Source organism: Pezoporus wallicus, unplaced genomic scaffold (assembly GCF_028554395.1).
Source record: "Pezoporus wallicus isolate ANWC-B61680 ecotype Strahan unplaced genomic scaffold, APGP_CSIRO_Pwel_v1 contig_5958, whole genome shotgun sequence".
Lineage (NCBI taxonomy): Eukaryota > Metazoa > Chordata > Aves > Psittaciformes > Psittacidae > Pezoporus > Pezoporus wallicus.
The window spans coordinates 304925-324692 of NW_026638491.1; the positions used below are offsets into that span (position 1 = coordinate 304925).

At 37.2% G+C, this 19768-nt stretch overlaps 1 protein-coding gene across 1 annotated transcript in view; it reads right to left on the minus strand.

The window, feature by feature from the left end:
* The window catches only part of PPFIBP2 (PPFIA binding protein 2), an 87322-nt gene extending 82812 nt beyond the window's left edge, over window positions 1-4510 (minus strand). The window contains exon 1 of the mRNA XM_057410906.1: window positions 4415-4510. Coding sequence (XP_057266889.1) covers window positions 4415-4481 — 67 coding nt within the window. The 5' untranslated portion in view covers window positions 4482-4510. The remainder of the gene's footprint in view (window positions 1-4414) is intronic.
* Window positions 4511-19768: the final 15258 nt, after the last annotated feature.

The following is a 19768-nucleotide window of genomic DNA, read 5'->3' on the forward strand; positions in this document are numbered from 1 at the left end:
CAAGAGCACACTGAAGTCAGCTCATGTTCAGTTTCTCATTGACCAACACCCCCAAGCCCTTCTCCTCAGGGTTGCTCTAATCACTTCTCCACCCAACCTGTAGCTGTGCCTGAGATTCCTGACCTAAGTGTAGGACCTTGCACTTTGTTTTGTTGAACTTCATGAGGCTGGCATTGGCCCACCTCTCAAGTGTGTCAAGGTCCCTCTGGATGGCATCCCTTGCCTTCAGCGTATCAACCGAACGCAACATGCATTAAAATGTCTTATCTATTTCTAGTACTGGAAAATAATAAATAAGGTAAACAACCTTCCCAACCAATTGAACTTTTGCTTTATAACTAAAAATAAGTAAAAGAATAAAACAATTTGATTTTTTATTGGTACAGGTAGATATAATTCTAAAATCATACAGAAGTATTCAGTTAACATTGATGTGACTTGACAGATGCATTGTCTGGAAAATACCTTGGTTCTTCTCCCATTAGATATCTTTATATAAGCCTGTTTTCCATATCATACTGAATACCAGTGGACATTCGACTAAAAAATATAAGTAATGTGAAGTCATAAAGTCAGCTGTCTAGAAGAGGTTACCAGTTTGCTCATGACTTATCCATGCACTGTGGAAACAAACTCTACATACATCTAGCATGCTTGAATCTTTTTGTTTTAGAGCATGGACACCAATGCCACTACGAAACAGCTGTGAATGGGAAGCGTAATCTGACAATTCACACAGAACATTCTTCCATTATTTGCTTCACTTCTCTGTATCACTGTTTCCACCATCATGGGCAACAAAGGGGGGGGGGGGTGTAAAAGCAATGCTTTTTGGAAGCCTGAGGCAACTTAATTCTATTCTTTATTTATCAAGATTAACCCTAAGATGTTGGGCACAAACAATCTGAAAAAGATGTGGGGAAAAGGAGAACAATATTAAAAACACAACATCAAACCCGGCTTCTGACCCGAGCTATTCTTCTGGCATGAAACTAGAAGAAATATATGACTTTTTTTAGATAGTCATATACTGACATTTAATCAGTTATGCCAAATATCACAAGGCTATCTTTCCATACCATGGAAAAAGTACTCAACACTAAACACCTATTGTCTTACCCAGAATGAGCCTCACAACAAACATATTTCAGAGCTTACATTCATGGAAATACTGCTAAGTAGCAATGTTATCCTCTCAGTGGAAAACCTGAGCCTGTAAGTCTACAAAACTTTATTGAAGGGAATATGAAATGGCACTATCAAGTAAAACTTTCATGTTTTTTTTTTTTTCTCCTAAACAAAACATAGCACTGCTCAGAGAAACAAGGCAACAGACCTATTCGGTGAATACGTGGTGTTTTATGTTCATTAGAGGAGACACTGGACAATTTGAGTTATGTTGGAAGCATGAATAACAGAAAAGACTGAAGCAGACGAAATCCCATGGAATTTCATCAGCCCCTCAAAATCCCATGGAATCACCCCAGCCCCTCAAAATCATTCCAAGTTTTCTAAACCTTTCCTTCAAATGAAAGCATACCACAAAGCTCTGACGACTCCTGGAAGAAAATAAATGTCTAACCGAAAAATCAATTTAAATAGAACATGTCTACTTTTTCCCTCTCTTGATTTTGCTGAAGAATTGAATCATCAGTGCATCCTGGTATCACCAATGTGTGCTGGGCTATACACAGAACCATAGAATAGTTAGGGTTGGAAAGGACCTTAGGATCATCAAGTTCCAACCCCCCTGCCATGGGCAGGGACACCTCACACTTAACCATATCACCCAAGGCCTCGTCCAACCTGGTCTTGAACTCTGCCAGGGATGGAGCATTCACAACCTCCGTGGGCAACACATTCCAGTGCCTCACCACCCTAACAGGAAAGAATTTCTTGCTTATATCCAATCTAAACTTCCTCTGTTTAAGTTTGAACCCATTACCCCATGTCCTATCACTACAGTCCCTAATGAAGAGTCCCTCTCCAGCATCCCTATAGGCCCCCTTCAGATACTGGAAGGCTGCTATGAGGTCTCCACGCAGCCTTCCCTTCTCCAGGCTGAACAGCCCCAACTTTCTCAGCCTGTCTTCACACAGGAGGTGCTCCAGTCCCCTGATTATCCTTGTGGCCCTCCTCTGCACTTGTTCCAACAGTTCCATGTCCTTTTTATGTTGAGGACACCAGAACTGCACACAATACTCCAATTGAGGTCTCACAAGAGCAGAGTAAAGGGGCAGGATCACCTCCTTCGACCTGCTGGTCACACTCCTTTTGATGCAGCCCACGATAGGGTTGGCTTTCTGGGCTGCGAGCGCACACTGAAGCTGGCTCATGTTCATTTTCTCATCAACCAACACCCCCAAGTCCTTCTCCGCAGGGCTGCTCTGAATCTCTTCTCTGCCCAACCTGTAGCTGTGCCTGGGATTGCTCTGACCCAGGTGTAGGACCTTGCACTTGGCATGGTTAAACTACATGAGGTTGGCATCAGCCCACTTCACATGTGTGTCAAGGTCCCTCTGGATGGCATTCCTTCCCTCCAGGGTATCAGCTGAATCACACAGCTTGGTGTCATCAGCAAACTTGCTGAGGGCGCACTCAATCCCACTGTCCATGTCAGCGACGAAGATGGTAAACAAGACTGGTCCCAACACTGATCCCTGAGGGACACCACTCGTTACTGGTCTCCAGCTGGACATTGAGCCATTGACCACAACTCTCTGTGTGTGGCCATCCAGCCAGTTCTTTATCCACCAAGTGGTCCATCCATGAAATTGATGTCTCTCCAATTTAGAGACAGGGATGTCGTGTGGGACAAGAGAGACAGAGTTAAAATTTCTGGATGTATGCAGGTGGTTTATGAGCACATGTTCCACAGCATAATTAAAGGGACAGGGGCTTCTATGTTCCTCTGGTTCTTTTATAGCACTCAACACAATCATAACCCAAGGTTTGCAATGGCTAAGAAATTATTTTGGATCCCTAGTTTACGAATTATGGTTTGAGACTCGCTGTTCTTGTTCTCTCTTTACATATCTGAGAGATATTCCAATGACTGTTTGCGTGTTTTGCAAGAGGTTAAAATCTTGTTTGAATAAGGTTTTGCATTCAAAAAAAGAAGGGAGAAGGAAATATACATCTAAATGTTCCTAATAGCCTAGAACTTGTTCCGTTGGTGTGAAAACTTATTTGTGGAGTTATACCCATCATATATTCACATTTACACTTTTGTGTATCTTAGCAGACTCTTAAAGCTTACACTTTTGGAATAAAGTGAAGACCCATATGTGAATGAGAAACAAAATATCTAGAGATCCTTTAAACTAAAAATCCTGAATAAGACTTCCTGCCTAAGCATGGTTAGTCTAATAGTTATATTTGAAGCTCTGTATTAATCTCCGGATAGAAAGCTTTACTAAAAGAGCAGGAATAAACAGAACTGCAGCAAAAACTTTGGCTGATGTCATCATCTTCATCATTACGTAAAAAAAATCTGAAGGCACAGCATGGGTGTCACTATTTAAATTTATAAAGCTGTAGTGAATGCTTTCCCATTGTGCACAAGCGAGATCATTGCCCTACCCAGATACTTCTTTTAGAAGCTCATACTGTATAGTGTGTGAGCACAAACCCCAAAGGTACGAGTCCTAACCAGAGAAATCAACTTCTCTTCTTGGAGGCTGTAATGTTGAGAGAAAAATTTTTAATTGCCTTACTATGACAGCATCAAAAGACAACAAATTCTGTCTTGCATAATATGCCTGTCTCATGGACAGCTGTGTAGAAAAGAAATTCATAGCATCATTCCAGAATATAAATTTTAACATGAAGATACACACTCTAACTCATCAGGCCGTGACGGTAATTAATTGCTAAGCTATTTTAAATACATACATAATAAGCAAAGTTATATGATTATATATACACATTTTTGTATATTTTATATATATACATATTTTTTGACAGTAATTAATTGCTAAGCTATTTTTAATACATACATAATAAAATTATATGATTATATATACACATTTGTGTATATATACATATTTTTGTATATCTATATGTGTTTGTGTAAAATATAGATATATACTATCTAGCTAACTGAAAACTATTTTCAAAGCACGCTGAAATAACTAACTCATGCAATATGGAATGTGAATCAGAAGGTATTTAAGTTAGAGCATTAGAGCAAAGTCAATAGTCACATGTCTGAGGTGGAATTGCATGTTTTCTTCCCTTATTTTACTTTACGTTTTCTTCATTCAACTGTTCAACCAGAGAAATCTGCGTGTTCCAGAGAACTTGGCAAATTGAGAATGATAATTAAAAAGTAAACAGGAAAATTGCAGGAGGGAAAAGCACAAACATAGCTAAATCTCTGGACAGTTTGGTGTAAAATAAAGCATTATTATACCTGCAATGATGTCATCCATCTGCTCCAAAGCTGCTTCCAGCATATGACTAGCGTCAGAAGCCATCATCTGTGATTTCTTCAGTAGAAAGAGTAAAGGTCTGAAAAGACAGATGAAACCATGGGTATGACACTAAACCAGACCTGTCACTGTTACATTATAAAGTAAGCCACACAAGCAAAAGTCCACTTTAGCAAAAACACAGCCAAAAATACAGTAATACGGAAAGTAAAAAACTTGTTCCCATGAACTGGGATTTATAAGGGTTTCATTCATTCTGGATTTTTTTTCTTTTTAAGTAATTTTACTGTAACAAGGAAATGCAGATGGATATAAAACCAATCTCAAATACTGGAAGCTACAGATTCCCCAATGTCTCATCCTTAACAATGATTTCCTAGATTCTAAGTTGTGTACATTTCAACCTTTTGAACTGTGTGAGAAAAGGACTGACTAGGTTTCAACGCAGGAATGACCACACGGTGGAAAACATGCTTAACCTATAAGCAGAACTCTGTAGCAGCTCTGCTTTTTGATAGCTGTCTGAAGAGTAAAGACAACGCAGAAATTATTTTTACTTCTCTTTTCTATAACCTCATTCAATCTTCGTATCACTTCTTTCATTACACTGAAAATACAGTTCTTCGTTCCAATAATGAAAATGCCCCAAGTATGAAGTTTCTGAAGTTACTGTTGCCCCTTTAAAGAAGGATTAAAGACACTCATGTTTCCATCTGACATTAGGGATTGCAAAGAAAATCTTCCAAAATTAGCTGCTACTTGTTAGTTGGTGTTGCTGGACTCTTAGTCAAGTAACAGTCACTGTTGTCAACAGATGACATTTCAAAGGGGAAAATAATTTAGGCTATCTATTTCACTGCCAGTGAGAAAATGCTCCCTTAAATAAGGCCCTTTTGCACATCACTTCATCACTGAAGTATGAAACCAGTGCCCACGCAGAGATGAACAGGGATTGTATTTATGCATGATTTCTGCAGTGCTCTAACACATGGAACACTGACAAAGCCTTTAAAGGGTCACAGAATTATGATTTCTCTTCCATGAAGGCTGCAATTCAGTCTTTTGACATTCAATCTTCTGATATGGAAAATTTAAAAACTGTGATTCAAAAGGGTTAGATTTTGACAGCTTTCTAAGCACCACAAAGACCCCTATCTGACAATGGCTAAAGATAGCCTTCAAATAACACAGGTTGTAGGTAAGCATATAGGCCATGGTCATATGTTTATGGGGCCAATTATTCCAATGCCACTGAAATGGCACTAATCTGTATTTATCGTGTGATTGCCTATGATAAGAATTCAATTACTTTGAATTTAAACAAATATTACAATAATCTGTAATGGCAATTCACATAGATGAAAATATTTTTGTGTTCATCCAATGACAATTCAGACACTGGCCACAAGGACCAACAGCATGATTGGTAGCTAAACCACATACACATTCTCTCAGTTGGAGCCTGCCTAAACACTAGAACATAGAATCAGCAGTCAGAGCATAAAGTCAGCTTTAAAATAAAAGTTTACACATTGTTTCAGGGGGACCATGAGAAAAAAAAATAAAATCCCTAAAAGTATACTCAAGGCTGACTCCAAATTAGTGCACTGTAAGAAATGTTCAATCTTAGTAATAAGCCCAGTGCAACTGAAAAGTTCTACTAACAAGTCAAAATTATTTGCTTCTTTTACAAACTAAGAACTCTGAGATGCAGGCTTTTCTCCATTTTGTATATTTCACCAGCAGCGAGCGAGCTCTGTGCAAGGTGTGCGTCCTATGTCCATTCTAGTCAATGTATGTAACACCACTACCCAGAGGGACAGCCGTAGGAATAATAGTCAGAAACTACTATGTTCTAATCTGAGGTCTGCCATTTATACTTGTGGTAGTGGGTAAGCCACTATTTAACTTCAGATCAAATTGATCTGAAGAGCATTACAAGAATGCCTTATTAGAAAGCAGAAGAAAAATCTTTAGCATCACCCAAGGCAGAGATAATTTAAATGAATGGTTGGTTTTAGTCTCTCTATTTTTGTCAAAATAATAATTTAACATGGACAATGTTAAATGTACTGAATTTTACCAAAATGCATCTGATCCAAATATTTTATTTAATGGTATTACACAAACAATGCTCAGAATAATCTGGAAAGTCATTAAGTCAAATTGATATAAAATTAAAATTTCAGAATGCTTACACATGTGAAGTTTACAGACACTCCCTCCAATTCTGTTCCTTCAATTTGTTGGATTTGGTAGATTTCCATCTTCTGTTGTCACATTCGCCTGCCAGTAGCTTAGTAGTTTCACTAAATATTTGAGAGATACCTGATTCTCAACTGCAACAAACTTCCTTCTTTGTAATATTTTCCCTAGTTCTAAGAAATCACAACATTGGTCATAACCACCTCAGTGAAAAGAAACCCACCTACAGTAAGCAGCTGCCAGAGGTGCACATAGGCTGGTTTGCTCCTGTGGCAAACACGGCCACCAGCCGCTCCCCCAGAAATCTATGGCCACCACTTGTATTGGTAAATCAGGACAGCAGACTGGCTTGAAATTAGAAGGGAGAAAAAAAGTGGAAAATACTAAAAATTGCACAGTTTCTATGGCTGCATTACACAGCAGGCTCTTACTTGTGCAGTAAGCTACCACTCTGTATGCTTAAGGCAGCTAAAGCATCACACACTTGTCAACAAGGAATCCAGAACTACCATCTCTTCTAAACATCAAATACAGTATTTCACCATCAGTAGTGAAAAAGGTGCAGAAAATGATGACAGATTACATTGCAAAATTGAAATTTTACTAATAAAAACCCCTTCAATCAAGTACTAGGCACAAAACAAAGTTTTGCCGAAAAAATACCACCAGAACTGCGTCTTTTATCTCCTGTCAGCCTCCACACACTGCCCATTTTCTCACCTGTATCACAGTGTATTTGTTGCTTGACTGCATTAAGCTAGAGTAAAACCTGCTTATCAAACAAAGATTTATTAATAAATGCTATGTTCTTTGCTCCAGAGCGATAATGTAATATTACTTGTTTGACATCTTTTTCTAGACAGACCTGTTGCTTGTGCTTCAGGCAAATCTTACTTTCCCAGACACTCCCTTCTCAGAGTGTACTGTTCCGAGTAGTATTATGAAAATAGCTTGCAGCTCTCATATGCTTTTAGTTATTATTTCTGATCTAGTTCTATAGAAATATCTACAATTGTGGATTCTTTTTTTATTATTATTAAATAAGAAGACACATGTATCAATCCCATGGCATGCCAAGTGCCTCAAACAGGATCTATGTGCTGGTATTTTAATTGCAATTATTTTAACAGTTTTCATTCCTGAATGACATTAACAGATGCAGAACACTATGACTTATCTACCTCTATTAAAAAAAAAATACATATATTTTGAAAAGTTTTTTTCAGCTTTGGTAAACATTAAAAAAACCTACCACTAACAAGATTTAATGCTCCAGTACAAGCTTTAATATCAGCACATTCTAACCTTCAGGATTTATTAGATTAATGTATCAGCAAAATACAAGAACCAATCTACTTACCTTTTCAGGTCCCCAAGAAGAAAAGAATTTACTTTTTTACCTGATCAGTAGAAATTGTTCACTATTCATAGCCACAGTTTTACAGTTAAGTAGATATAAGTCAAAATTATAATCATCCTTTCTAAGCCACATGCTCATACTAATTTAGAGCCCAGCCCACAGATAAAGATATTGCAACCTTCTTTGTTATAATTACCTAAGTAATAAGATCTTCCAGGAAGTGCAGACAGAGCAAACTGGTCGGAATGGTCTAAGTTTATTTTGCTTAGCTATCTTTACCTTATAAAATCCAATCCAAGATTTGCATTTTAAATCAAGTGAAAAATCTCTGACAGAAGCTATTGTGCTTAGAGCCAATACCCCTTGCAAATTTCTTAACCTGCTTTCTGTATGTAAAGTTATAGCTTACTGTATCCAAAAAGAATACAGTATTTAACAGACATGGTCATTATGAGCAAAATGCTCTTCAGAATTATGAAAAGCCGTAATTATATTTGAACCTTTCATGGCTGCCTTGAGCCAGCAGCTATCCAGAGATAAGAATGTTAACATTTAGGCAACTCATAAGTCAGCTGTTTTTCCAAGGTTGCTCCTAATACTGAGGTTGCCAACTTTATCAGTTATGGAGAAGGGTGTGGTTTTTGACAAGAACTCCTGAAATCCAGATCTTCCTTAATATCAGTGCTTTGGGTGGCCCACAAGTTCCTCTAACATTTAGAAGACGCAGCTAATAATTAACTACCACCACCTTTTTTTTTTTTTCCCCAGGATGAATAAATACATATTTGTAAAACGTTTAAAGATTCAAGAATCACACTGCTTTGTACTTTATGGTATACTGAAATATCGAACAGCTTGGGTAAGCTTCAGAAGCCCTTCACACATTTTTCAGCTGCAAGATAATTCCTGAGCTGGAATGAACCAACGTGCACAACCTCAAGCCCACCACGCCCCACCTTGCTTCTCCTCCAGTTGCATGCCCTATAGTACCCAGTCACCCTACAGGAACACAGCTGCTGATTTCATCTCTCCAGCCTGGCTCTGTAGTTCTCATGACACCACCAAATACAAAAGTTATAAATACATACTTGGATCCTGGCCTTTTAGAAGCTGGCATCCACTCTAATTAAAGTTAATCCTTAGCCCTAAATAACTATCCACAGCTGCCGGGAGCAGAAAAATTTCTGATGATTACTAGAATGACCGCCTAAGGTACACTACTTACACAGCATCCTCCAGGACTATTCAGCCATGAATCCTGTTCATCTGATTATAGCTTAAATTTAATTTATTTGTTAATTCAGACACTACCTGCTCTATTCCGCTTCATATGCTTCATTGGAATAGGCAGAAGGATAAATAGAACCCTTCCTTCGTTATTTATTACCCTTTCTTGTAATAAATGAAAACAAGACTATTGAGGTTTTTTTTAAAGAATAATCAGAATGGGAATTAAAAATAATTTTCAGCTAGAAAGCATAAAGCGTCCACATTAAGGGGAGGGGGAAGCTCTAGAGAGAAGCTCTAGAGTAGTTACAGTTGAACGAAGACTTGATACTGAGTTACTTAGGTAGACGGCAGAAGAACTGGTAAAGTCTCTGGTCAACATATTGCCGGGATTCCTTACATGAAGGGACATCCTTAGGTGAAGCACAGTACTAGTACAATACCTCCATGATGAAAATGAGCTAACTAAGCTCATTAACTAAATCAACTAAACTAACTTATGAGGGAGCTGGGTATTACCCTGGCAATGGAAAACCACCACATTTGTGTGTTGCTGATAAACGTTTGTGACAAGCAGTAAGAACTACGCTGCTTTTGAACATATTATAGTTAAAAAAATGATTTAAAATATGAAGGGAACTGAATGTACTTGTTTACTGCATTATGAAGTAGCAAAGTCAAAGCCAAACATCTATTTTCAAAAATAAACTCATTAAGTTTACTAATACAAGTTCAAATTTCAATTTTAGGCGAAGGAAACAAGAAATCAACTTTAAAAACACACTATATGATCTGACTGATACTTGATGATGCTTGAAGAACACAAATCACCTCATAGTAATTACTCCACAGGACTCATAGATACTAAGTTCTAGCTGCAATTGGTATCATAACCAAATTTGCACAAAGTATCATCCTTACATATAAAAGTTGATGTTGACAGCATGGCATGTGCAAAGTGAGGTTTCTTCAGCTCCTCTCTGGAGCAATTCTATCATCTGCAGAAAGCCATTCATTCCTTCAATGTTGTTTTAAACATTGCTCATAAAAGCTTAAAAAAACACTTCATAATTTAAAAATTATGAAATTATTATCAGATTAAATTGTTAAATTTAAATTGTTATCAGGTATTTCAAGTTTTCTCTCTGTTATACACAGTATAAAAGAAAATGTTGTAGCTTCTAAATTTACAAATCTCAAAACCAAAATTGCATTCATTATGTATTATTTTATCAAGTGGGAAAAACGCCTCATTATTGAAATGCTGTCCTGGGTTCAACTACATCTTCTAAGTTACTTAGACTTCAGACACAATGCCAGGGAAACTGGCATTTAATACAAGCCACCCTGCAACTGTGAACACAAATATGCTGAATTCTCACTAACAGGAACTGATGGTATCAAGTACTTCTATATAAATTTGAGCTTCACTAGCTAGCTATTTTGAGGAATGTGTCTGTGGGAAACAACAAAAGGAAAAATATACTTCTGTTAGAAACAGCAAATTTAACAGATGTGAATCTGCTTATATTAAAAGCATTAAACTAGGAACAACAAATGGATCGCTACAAAAAGCGCCATATTCCAACATTACTCATCACATCAATGAAAATATAAATTTTAACAGCTGTGTCTATTTAACATTTATGCTTATAAACAAATTATTCTTCTATAGATTGCTTCTTGTATATTAATGAAACTATCTTCAGAAAAAGCCATCTTCAACTTTTTTTTCTTTCTCTGCCTAAAGAATAGGTATAGCCAAGAGACAAAAATTTTCCATGGCAAGTTAAATCCTGATCTAAAATGACATATTTTGTTGATTTTGCTCCTCCATTATTCAGAATATGAGACATCTTGCTCCTTTCAGAAGTGGCCAGCAAGAAAGTAGCTCTATCAAACATCGTGCCATAGCTGATTTCTAAATCTGGGAATAATAAAAGTCTCCTATCGTATTTACTTTACATACTTGAACCATTAACATGATTTTACAGTGATGAGAAAAAGCATCTGCAGAGAGGCACTGCTGCGAGACAGACAACAGTAACTTGGCATCCAAAACCAACATTTAATAGTAAGATTTATATAGGTGAGAGAAACTTGTCGTATCTCCCAGCTGAATCCTAGAAGAAAAACGAATACCAAGATGACTGGAGACAGATCAAGCACCCACTGAAACCAAAAGCTGACTTTAAAGGCAATGCAAAGTAGCCCATACTGAATATGTGACTAGATATATAGGTGTCCTCAGTGACCTGACCAATGGCAGAGCTGTATTTGCTCACAGAAAAACATGTTTAAATAGCAAAGGATCTTAACAGAACCTCCACGCTGAAAATCCACTCACATTCTCAGGTTTTCTATTTCACATTCATCTGTGCACTCATACTGTTTCCACCCTATCAACACAACTGAAACAAGTAAGTTTCAGGTCACTGTATATATTGAGTTTTCCTTATTTGTTGCAAATGTTTTATAGGTTTGAAAAAGAGTTCTTAAATGCTCAGTATGCTGCTTCTGTCAAGTAGATACACCTGATGTCACAGGATGTGAGTGAGATCCTGGAAGTCAGCTGTTAAATATAGCACTATGGTGGGCATTCTCAAGTTCTTAGCAACCACAAAGCCCATCATGTCATGTTAGCCAACCATTTAAACACATTTATTCTCTGTTCTAGGCAAACATAAAATGAACAAGTTTCTGTGTCAAATCATGTTATCAAGGGTAAGTCAAATCTATTTAAATGTCTTATAAAATATACATGATATGACTAAGAAAGAGATAAGAAAATGCAAAGCCACAGTTAACACACATTAGAATGCCCATTTGAACTTGCAAAACTTAAAATGTATACATCTTTTCCAGAAACAGACTTAATTGCTCAGTAATGAGGCATGTATGAGCTTCCAAAGCTACCATATTCCACTTTAGTCATTTTGGATTACAGGCTTGGTAGGACACTGAATTCAGACAGCTTTTGGAAGTTTTACAAGTTAAGAAATGTCTTTCTCAACACAAACTAAATGCAGAAACTGCACCTAGAAATAGAACTCAGTATTCTTCTAGTTTTTACATACATATTTACATCTGGAGTATGTAGAAAGGATTGCTTTAGCTCTCTTTTAATAGTAAATGCCCAATACTTTTAGGGCATGAAAAAAAAATAAAAGACATTGTCATGAACATTAACAATTAACTACTTGAATGTGAACAATGACCCAAAAGTATGTCAGTAAATAAAACTGTGGCCTAAACCTTGTGCTACTATGTGTTAACTTCCAGTTCAAAGAAAAACTCTTTCAAATGCCGGAGTATAACAGTACCTGAAGCACTACATTGTTACAAAGTTAGTCAAATTTTACCGACTCTGAAATAAATGGATTAGCCACCTTTGTACTGAAATCGAAGACAAATGAAACAGAATTCTTTTACTACTTTAAAGGGCCTGAGTGTCATTACAGCAAGGGCAAAAGTACTACAGCACACAGTAACAGTCCCATATAGAAATGACACCTGAGGAAATAGTGAGGGTCAGGCTTTTGCACATCCTATATTCAGAGGATTTCATGTTAAAACTCGGAGCAGCTTTTTGGAACGGTTCTACTGTTATTTGGTCGAATCATGAATAAACCTATGGAGTTTCCTGAAGTAACAACTTAATCATGTATTTTACTGTTTGATAACAACTCCTTTATCAGACCTGTTTATTAAAAAAAAAAAAAACACCAAACATAAAATTGAATTATTTCAGGCTAATGACTTGCAAAGTCCTTTAATCCCTAACAGCAACCAGCTGATTGGTCTGTATGAAAAACAGCTCAGAAGTTTCCTGCACGTGGGGCCATGTGACAGTGCATAAAAATCTAAATTAAAAAAATGATAAAAAATAGACAGAACTATTCAAATGATGGTCCATTGGATGAAATCGTTTCTTCTAATTCAGGAAAGAAAAGGAAATCAGAGTTCACTGCCAGTTTCTTCATTTCATTTTCCAGACACATTGATCAAAGTCTGCTCCCATGTCAGTGATAGTGACATCATTATACTTTAATACTAAGTTTGCAAGTAAAATTTGATATGCAAGAGAGATTTGGTCCCCTGTGTTTCATTGGCTTTCAAAAACTCCAAGTGGAAATATTCAAGACAGTTTCATTAATTCTGAAAAAAAAAAAGAAAACAAAAAACCAAACCCACTTCCAGTCTTTTCCTACTTGAAAAACATGGTCTTGTTAACAAACACTGAAATACTGCTCTATCATGAGGAAATTACTTCTTCTCTATTAGTCATTATTGATAAGGGGTAGTTTTGCTCCATGACATAAACAGTACTATTTACTTCATTAGTTAAGAAGAGCAAAAAAAAAAAAATTCACTGTAAAATGATTTACAGACATACTGCCTGGCAAACTAGGCAAGCTGCCTAGCACGGCAGTTTTATCAGTCTCAACTAATTTGGAACCTCTGCTTCTAAGTGCCCAAATCTCAGTTTCCAAAGGAAGCAAGCAGCTGCTGGTCCCATTCTTCACAATTAGTCCCTGGATAATCAGAAACTTTGATTAATAAAAAACTGTAAATGACTGCTGAATCCAAACTACATTCATTCTAGAGCATGAGCTCCCTGTGTATCAAATCATTTACTCTGAACACAAACTCACCTCCCCATGTTAAAAAAAATAAAAAAAAAACAAAAAAAACACTAAATGCAGTCTTCTAGAATCCACCCTTCTGCAAGCAGTCTATGTCACATGAGAACCACCTGGGATTCACAATCTACACACAAAACTGAAATGCTAATAAAATTCCTAATTAAAATGGAGAATAAAATCAAAGCAAAACAGATTTAGACCACAATTCTTGCAACAGTTTTCTAGTCCTCAGCCCAATCTACAACTATTACGCAATGTTGCATGCACTGAACAAAGTATGAGTAACTATTGCGGACTATTAACTATTTTTCACAACACTACAGTATGTTCTACAAAGCAGGCCAGAACAGATCTCACACAAAAGCCTGTTGTAACAGCTCTCTTTTTTTCTAGTAACGAAAGGGTTTAATATGATTTTCCTTTTGTACATATGAAGTTTGCCAGATCAGGCCATAAACTGCTCTTTTCAGTTACAGGTAATATTACTACTTTGGATACATTCAGCTTCTTATATTGAGAAACATTTTAATTCAAGAAATATTTATTTAACAAATCATTTATAATGTTTATTAATGAGATTTTCAGGTTTAATATAGTCTATACTAATACTAAAATACTTTGTATATACACTTTTCATTACAGAAGACTACTTTCAAAACAAGAAATACTCACTTGACTCGTTTTGATGTTTTTTTCAGATGCAATGAATGCATTTTTTAAGAAAATCATATGTCCTGCTTTTGTTGACAGTTTACAACCAGTCTGTGTTTCTAGTCCATATAAGTAGCTTCTGAATTTTAAGGTTTGTTCTTCTTCCCTTCTTGAAGCAATAATTACAAGTATTACAAAAGAGCTTAAAACAAATGCTTACTTCTATATGTATATAAGCTTACATAGCATTTACATGAACATACTTTAAGTTCAGCTAGAGGAGGGTTTTTTTGTTTGTTTGGGGTGGTTTTGTTTCATTTTGGTTTGGTTGTTTTTTTTTTTCAGTAGTGAGCCCATTTAATGCACAATTAAGGGTAGCTGGGGTCCATGCCTGATATCTGGGTTGAAGCTACTCCCACATTTCCTACAGTCTGACAGTTTCTGCAGCTTTTAATGCATGGCCTGAACAAATATCAACATTCAGTGACCTGTTTTACCATTTTTTCTCCTGGTCTTCTGGGTGACCATAAATGTGCCAGTGAAACTGTTTAGGGAATGATGGTAAAGCCACTGGAAGAAAACTCATTCTTACATGATTTCTCACTTGTACTGCAAAGTATATAGACAGGTTACAAAGCACAACTTCATATCTTATGGTAGGCATAAAAACTTGAAAAAAAAGTTTTCTGCATTAAAGAAGCATAGGGAATCAACACTATAATTCAGGTAAGAGCTGATGTTAACTGCATTGTGAAGACTTGCGCTTAAACCTAATGAGAACAGTTTTATGAAGCATATGGGAGTGTTATCACAAAAAGAATTAACTTCAGAATAGTTGAGTTTGGAAGGCATCTCTTTGGATCATCTACTTCAATTCCTAAGACCTTGTTCTTTATTAATATATAGGTTAACATTGTCTGGAAGTCACCAAGGCACTGAATGTATAGGTCAAAGGTGATTTAACAGATAAATCATTATGAACTACAGAATGATAGAACATTTTAAGTAAAAGATGAAAAAGTCTTATGCAAAAAGATCTTAATACATCCCCTGCCTAACACTCCACCCTGCAAATACCATCCAGGTGACACCCAAAAACTTTGCTTCCCAGGATGGTTCTTGCTGGTTTTGTTTAAAATATTGTATTTACCTCCGCAAGGTCTCTGCCAGAGAATTTTTTTTTCTCTGGAGTGAAACATTAAAATCCTTCTGTATAGGAGGCAACTGAATTATATGCATTAGCTTATCATCATCACAGAAACACACTCATAAACCTTTCAGAAATGTCATTATAATAAGAAGTTCTGATATTGTGTTATTAAAGCAGATGCTACCAACTGCATTGTACTGTAGTGGAATAAAAATATGATTCACTCTACTCAAGAGATGCTTGGCAAATATTTTTCCCATCAAGCTAAGATTTCTGAAGGGAAAAAAAAAACAAAAACAAAAAAGAAACCTGTGTTGAAAATGGTGCAAATTTGAAAGAAAATGACTTCTCTGTATGAGCAGTACAGACAGAAGCAAGGCACCCCCCAGATAAGTCATCTCTGACCAACGAGACTCGTTTTCAGAAGAGAATAAAGTAAAACAGCAGTTCCCATACTGTCAGTGCTTGAAACCCAATTAGAAGTCAGCATCTTAGGTTTATCTTCAGTAATTAACTGGCATACTATCTGTTGATCCTTAAAGAGTATGAAGATATAGCCAACAAGTGAAACTTTCTCTATGAATATTCATACACATTGCAGAGTTACTCTCATGAAAACAAGACTCAGTCAGCATTTGATAAGGAGTACTTGTAACAGAGCCAGGCTTTGGACCTGTCTTTTTCTTCCATCCAGAATGTCTTGACTTTGAGCATTCAGAGTTATTTCAACCCCTCAGCCTAATTCAAGATTTGCTGAAGAAGAACCAGGCTTGCTGATGTTTTCTCCAAATTCACATCTGCTTCAGGAAACCCTCATCAGCTTAGCACTTTTGGGTGATACACAAAAGACTCACACAATCAGCAGTTCATGCTCTGTCATGGCAACTTTTTGGAAGTCAGATCCATCCACTACCATTCCAGGTATGTTGTCTGCCACATACTATCTAGTCACCATCAGGTTTCTTATCTCTTCCCCCTCTCTAAATCACAAATCACTCTATTTGTCCCCGTATTCAATTCTCAACTTTTATCTTCAGTTATTTCAGGTTTTACCTGGAAAATTTAGCTAAACAGATAAACACACATAGGTCCCCCTCAGTTTGTGGATCATCTGCCAGAGAAATAATGTTCTCTCTTATGCATGTGAAAACAGCAAGTTTTCCTCTTTGATCACTACAAAAATATACAGCTCTTTCCCCTCAGCAGCTTTGGGATACAGGTCTTCCAGAAATACTAGTAAGCTACATAATATTCATAACAATCTTGCTTTACAGATTATCAAATTAAGAATTTAAAATCTAGATCATGCTTATAGTCCTTTAAACAACTACACTGTAACTTGGCAGATGCACAATATAAACATAATACCCACAGAGTGACCTAGACTGGCAACAGTGCCATTAGGATTTACTTTATATGTTTCTTTCAGAAAGAAAATATCTTTGTAATTTAACTTCTTTGCTCTCTGCACCAACAAATTGCTGAATTCAATTCCAACTAAGATGATAAACACCTCCAGAGATTTGAACTATGCAACTTCACTAACAGAAAAGTGACTTCTGAAGGTTCTCACCTACTGCCCTAAACAATGACATATTCTGTTGTATTACTATTTCTACACTATTAGGTATTTCTGGAAAATGAAGGAAAGCCTTGCCTGGTACAGTACATTGCATGATAACACATTTGCATCTATACTGGGTGACCATTACCACAAACAGATTTCTTCTGCCTCATTTCTCTGCTTTGACAAACACTAAATCCTCTGAATCATATTATGGGCATCTAAAGCAAGAAGATTATTTCATCCTATTCCTGTAAATACCTTTTTCTGGAGGAGGAGGGAAGGTGGATATTTTGCTAACTAGCAAAGCCCCACCAAGGCTCTGCATTACCTGTATGAGCATAGCCCTTTGCTAATTTTACCTGATCAAGGCCCTCATTTGTTTGAGCTGAAAGGCTCAAACCAGTCCCTAGCTGTGCGGAAAGTGAACAGAGTTTCTGGTCTGCCTGTGAGTAGTCTAATATAAGTGAAAGTAGTGTCTAGGTACAAGTGCTTTATAGGTTTTTGTGGGTGTTTGTTTTGAAGAGAGAGAGACTGGAAACAAGCAAACAGGAAACAAAAGGGGGGGGGGAAGGTGGGTCACTATCTTTAGTTCTTTTTCATTTTCCCATGTTTTGCACACATAGCACATTCTCCCTCTGCTATCCCCCCTTGTTTGCTGACCATATGAAAATATTCAGGGAAAGTTATTCTTAAGGTCTTCACTTACTCTTTTCAATCTGTTCTCTTCCCATCCTCCGTTCAAACACACTGTACTGCTATAAGTCACACTGTGCTGCCTTAGAGTCTGCACAGACAGTCTAAAGTAGCAGAGAGACTTGGTGTTAACAGAAGCATAACAGAAGAAATTGATTCAAGAACCCAGAAAGCACTTCTTTATTCTATGTCGATGTACTGTCTCTTTCTTTGCACTCCCCAGCAAGCCCTGGGTCATTTTTTCACACTGCTGGTACCACGTTAACACAGATGAAGTGAAATCAGATATAGTAAGAGTGCAGGGAGGATAATGCTTATTATCCCATCTCTACTTACTGCTTCCCTACTTCCTTCCTGTCCTCCCTGCTTCTGGCACAGTCCTCATATGATGGGACTGCAGGGTGAAATCAAGATAGTAGCAGCAGTGTCCTCTGCCACCATTCCTCTAATTCCTCAGCTTCCTGGGACAGGAGATCAAGGCAGCAAAGGAGCACAGAATCAGGGAACAATGTTCTCAGCCCAATTCCTATCATGCTTCAGCCACCCAGATTAATCAGTTTCTGTCCCCTCCCTTTAATCTGGTGCTTTCCATAGGGCAGTCCCAGATGTATGATAGATAAACTGCTATATGTTTTTCCAAGACACTTAATTATTACCTGGCTTAGGTAAATAAAGCATTTAAGTTCTCAAAAGTGATGCTAACATTAGTTCAAAACAGCTACATCATGTACGTCCATAACAGATATAAACATCAACAGTCAGTGTTTTGAGCTATATTCCTCAGTTTCAGTTTTCTTACTGGTGACTTGAAATTATTTTTTATATTACAAATAATTTATTTTTTTTTTTTTTAACGTTTCCCTCCCCTCCTATTCTGGCACCAAGCTATACTTTTCCCAAAGATAACCTAACATTTTTTGTTTACCCTCTGCTCTAACTTACACTGGGTTTCCTTTAGGTTTAAGAGGCCCTTATAATCACTTCCAACTGAAACTACCAGCAAATGGAGGGTAAATCAGTATCATTTAAAAACAACCCATGTTTGCTTAGGTTTGTTCCAGTTTGTCTTTCACTCTCCTGGTATACTGAGTTCCATTCCGAGCATTTCTCCATTAGAAAAATACAAGGAAGCATAATGATTTATTGGCTTTAGCCAAGTTCACACAGCAGAGCCACGTCAAGTCAGGAACACAAGCAAAGTAAATCAATAAACCTAGAAAGCCTGCTTTGCTCTCCCATCTACTCCTGAAATACAAATTTCAGAATGAAGTCCTTCATGTACCTGTTCCTGTTGGGAATATTTCCTGTTTAAAACACCAAACAACTAACCAACTAACCAACCAAGCAAACCAACCCACAAACCCAAACAAACAGAGGAAAGTGCCCCTCGCCGTTCCCCCTCCCACCAAAACTCTGCAATTAGAATCTGAAATTGCAGATGGCCTTTATGACTACGGAAATACAACACATTGTACATGCAAATCTTCAAAAGCACATGCTGCACTTCACCACACACAAACCCGCGGTTAGTGACCTATCAAATTAATACTTAACATCTTGTTCTGCCCCATGCAAAACTGAACAGATGATCACACACGAAGGGGTGTGATTCCTTATCCTGCTTGTAAATGTTAAGGGGGAGGCATTTTTTATCATAGCAGCATGATAACACGAGTGGTGAGTGATGAAACTGGAGATCACTTGACATCTCTTCATACTCTTACCTCCCTTATCTCTGTACCGGTAAAACAGCCCATAAAAGCCACTTTGCATCTTCCAGCTGTTCGTTTCTGAACATCCTTTTAACTACGCTATTGCCCCCACAGACCTCTTTCC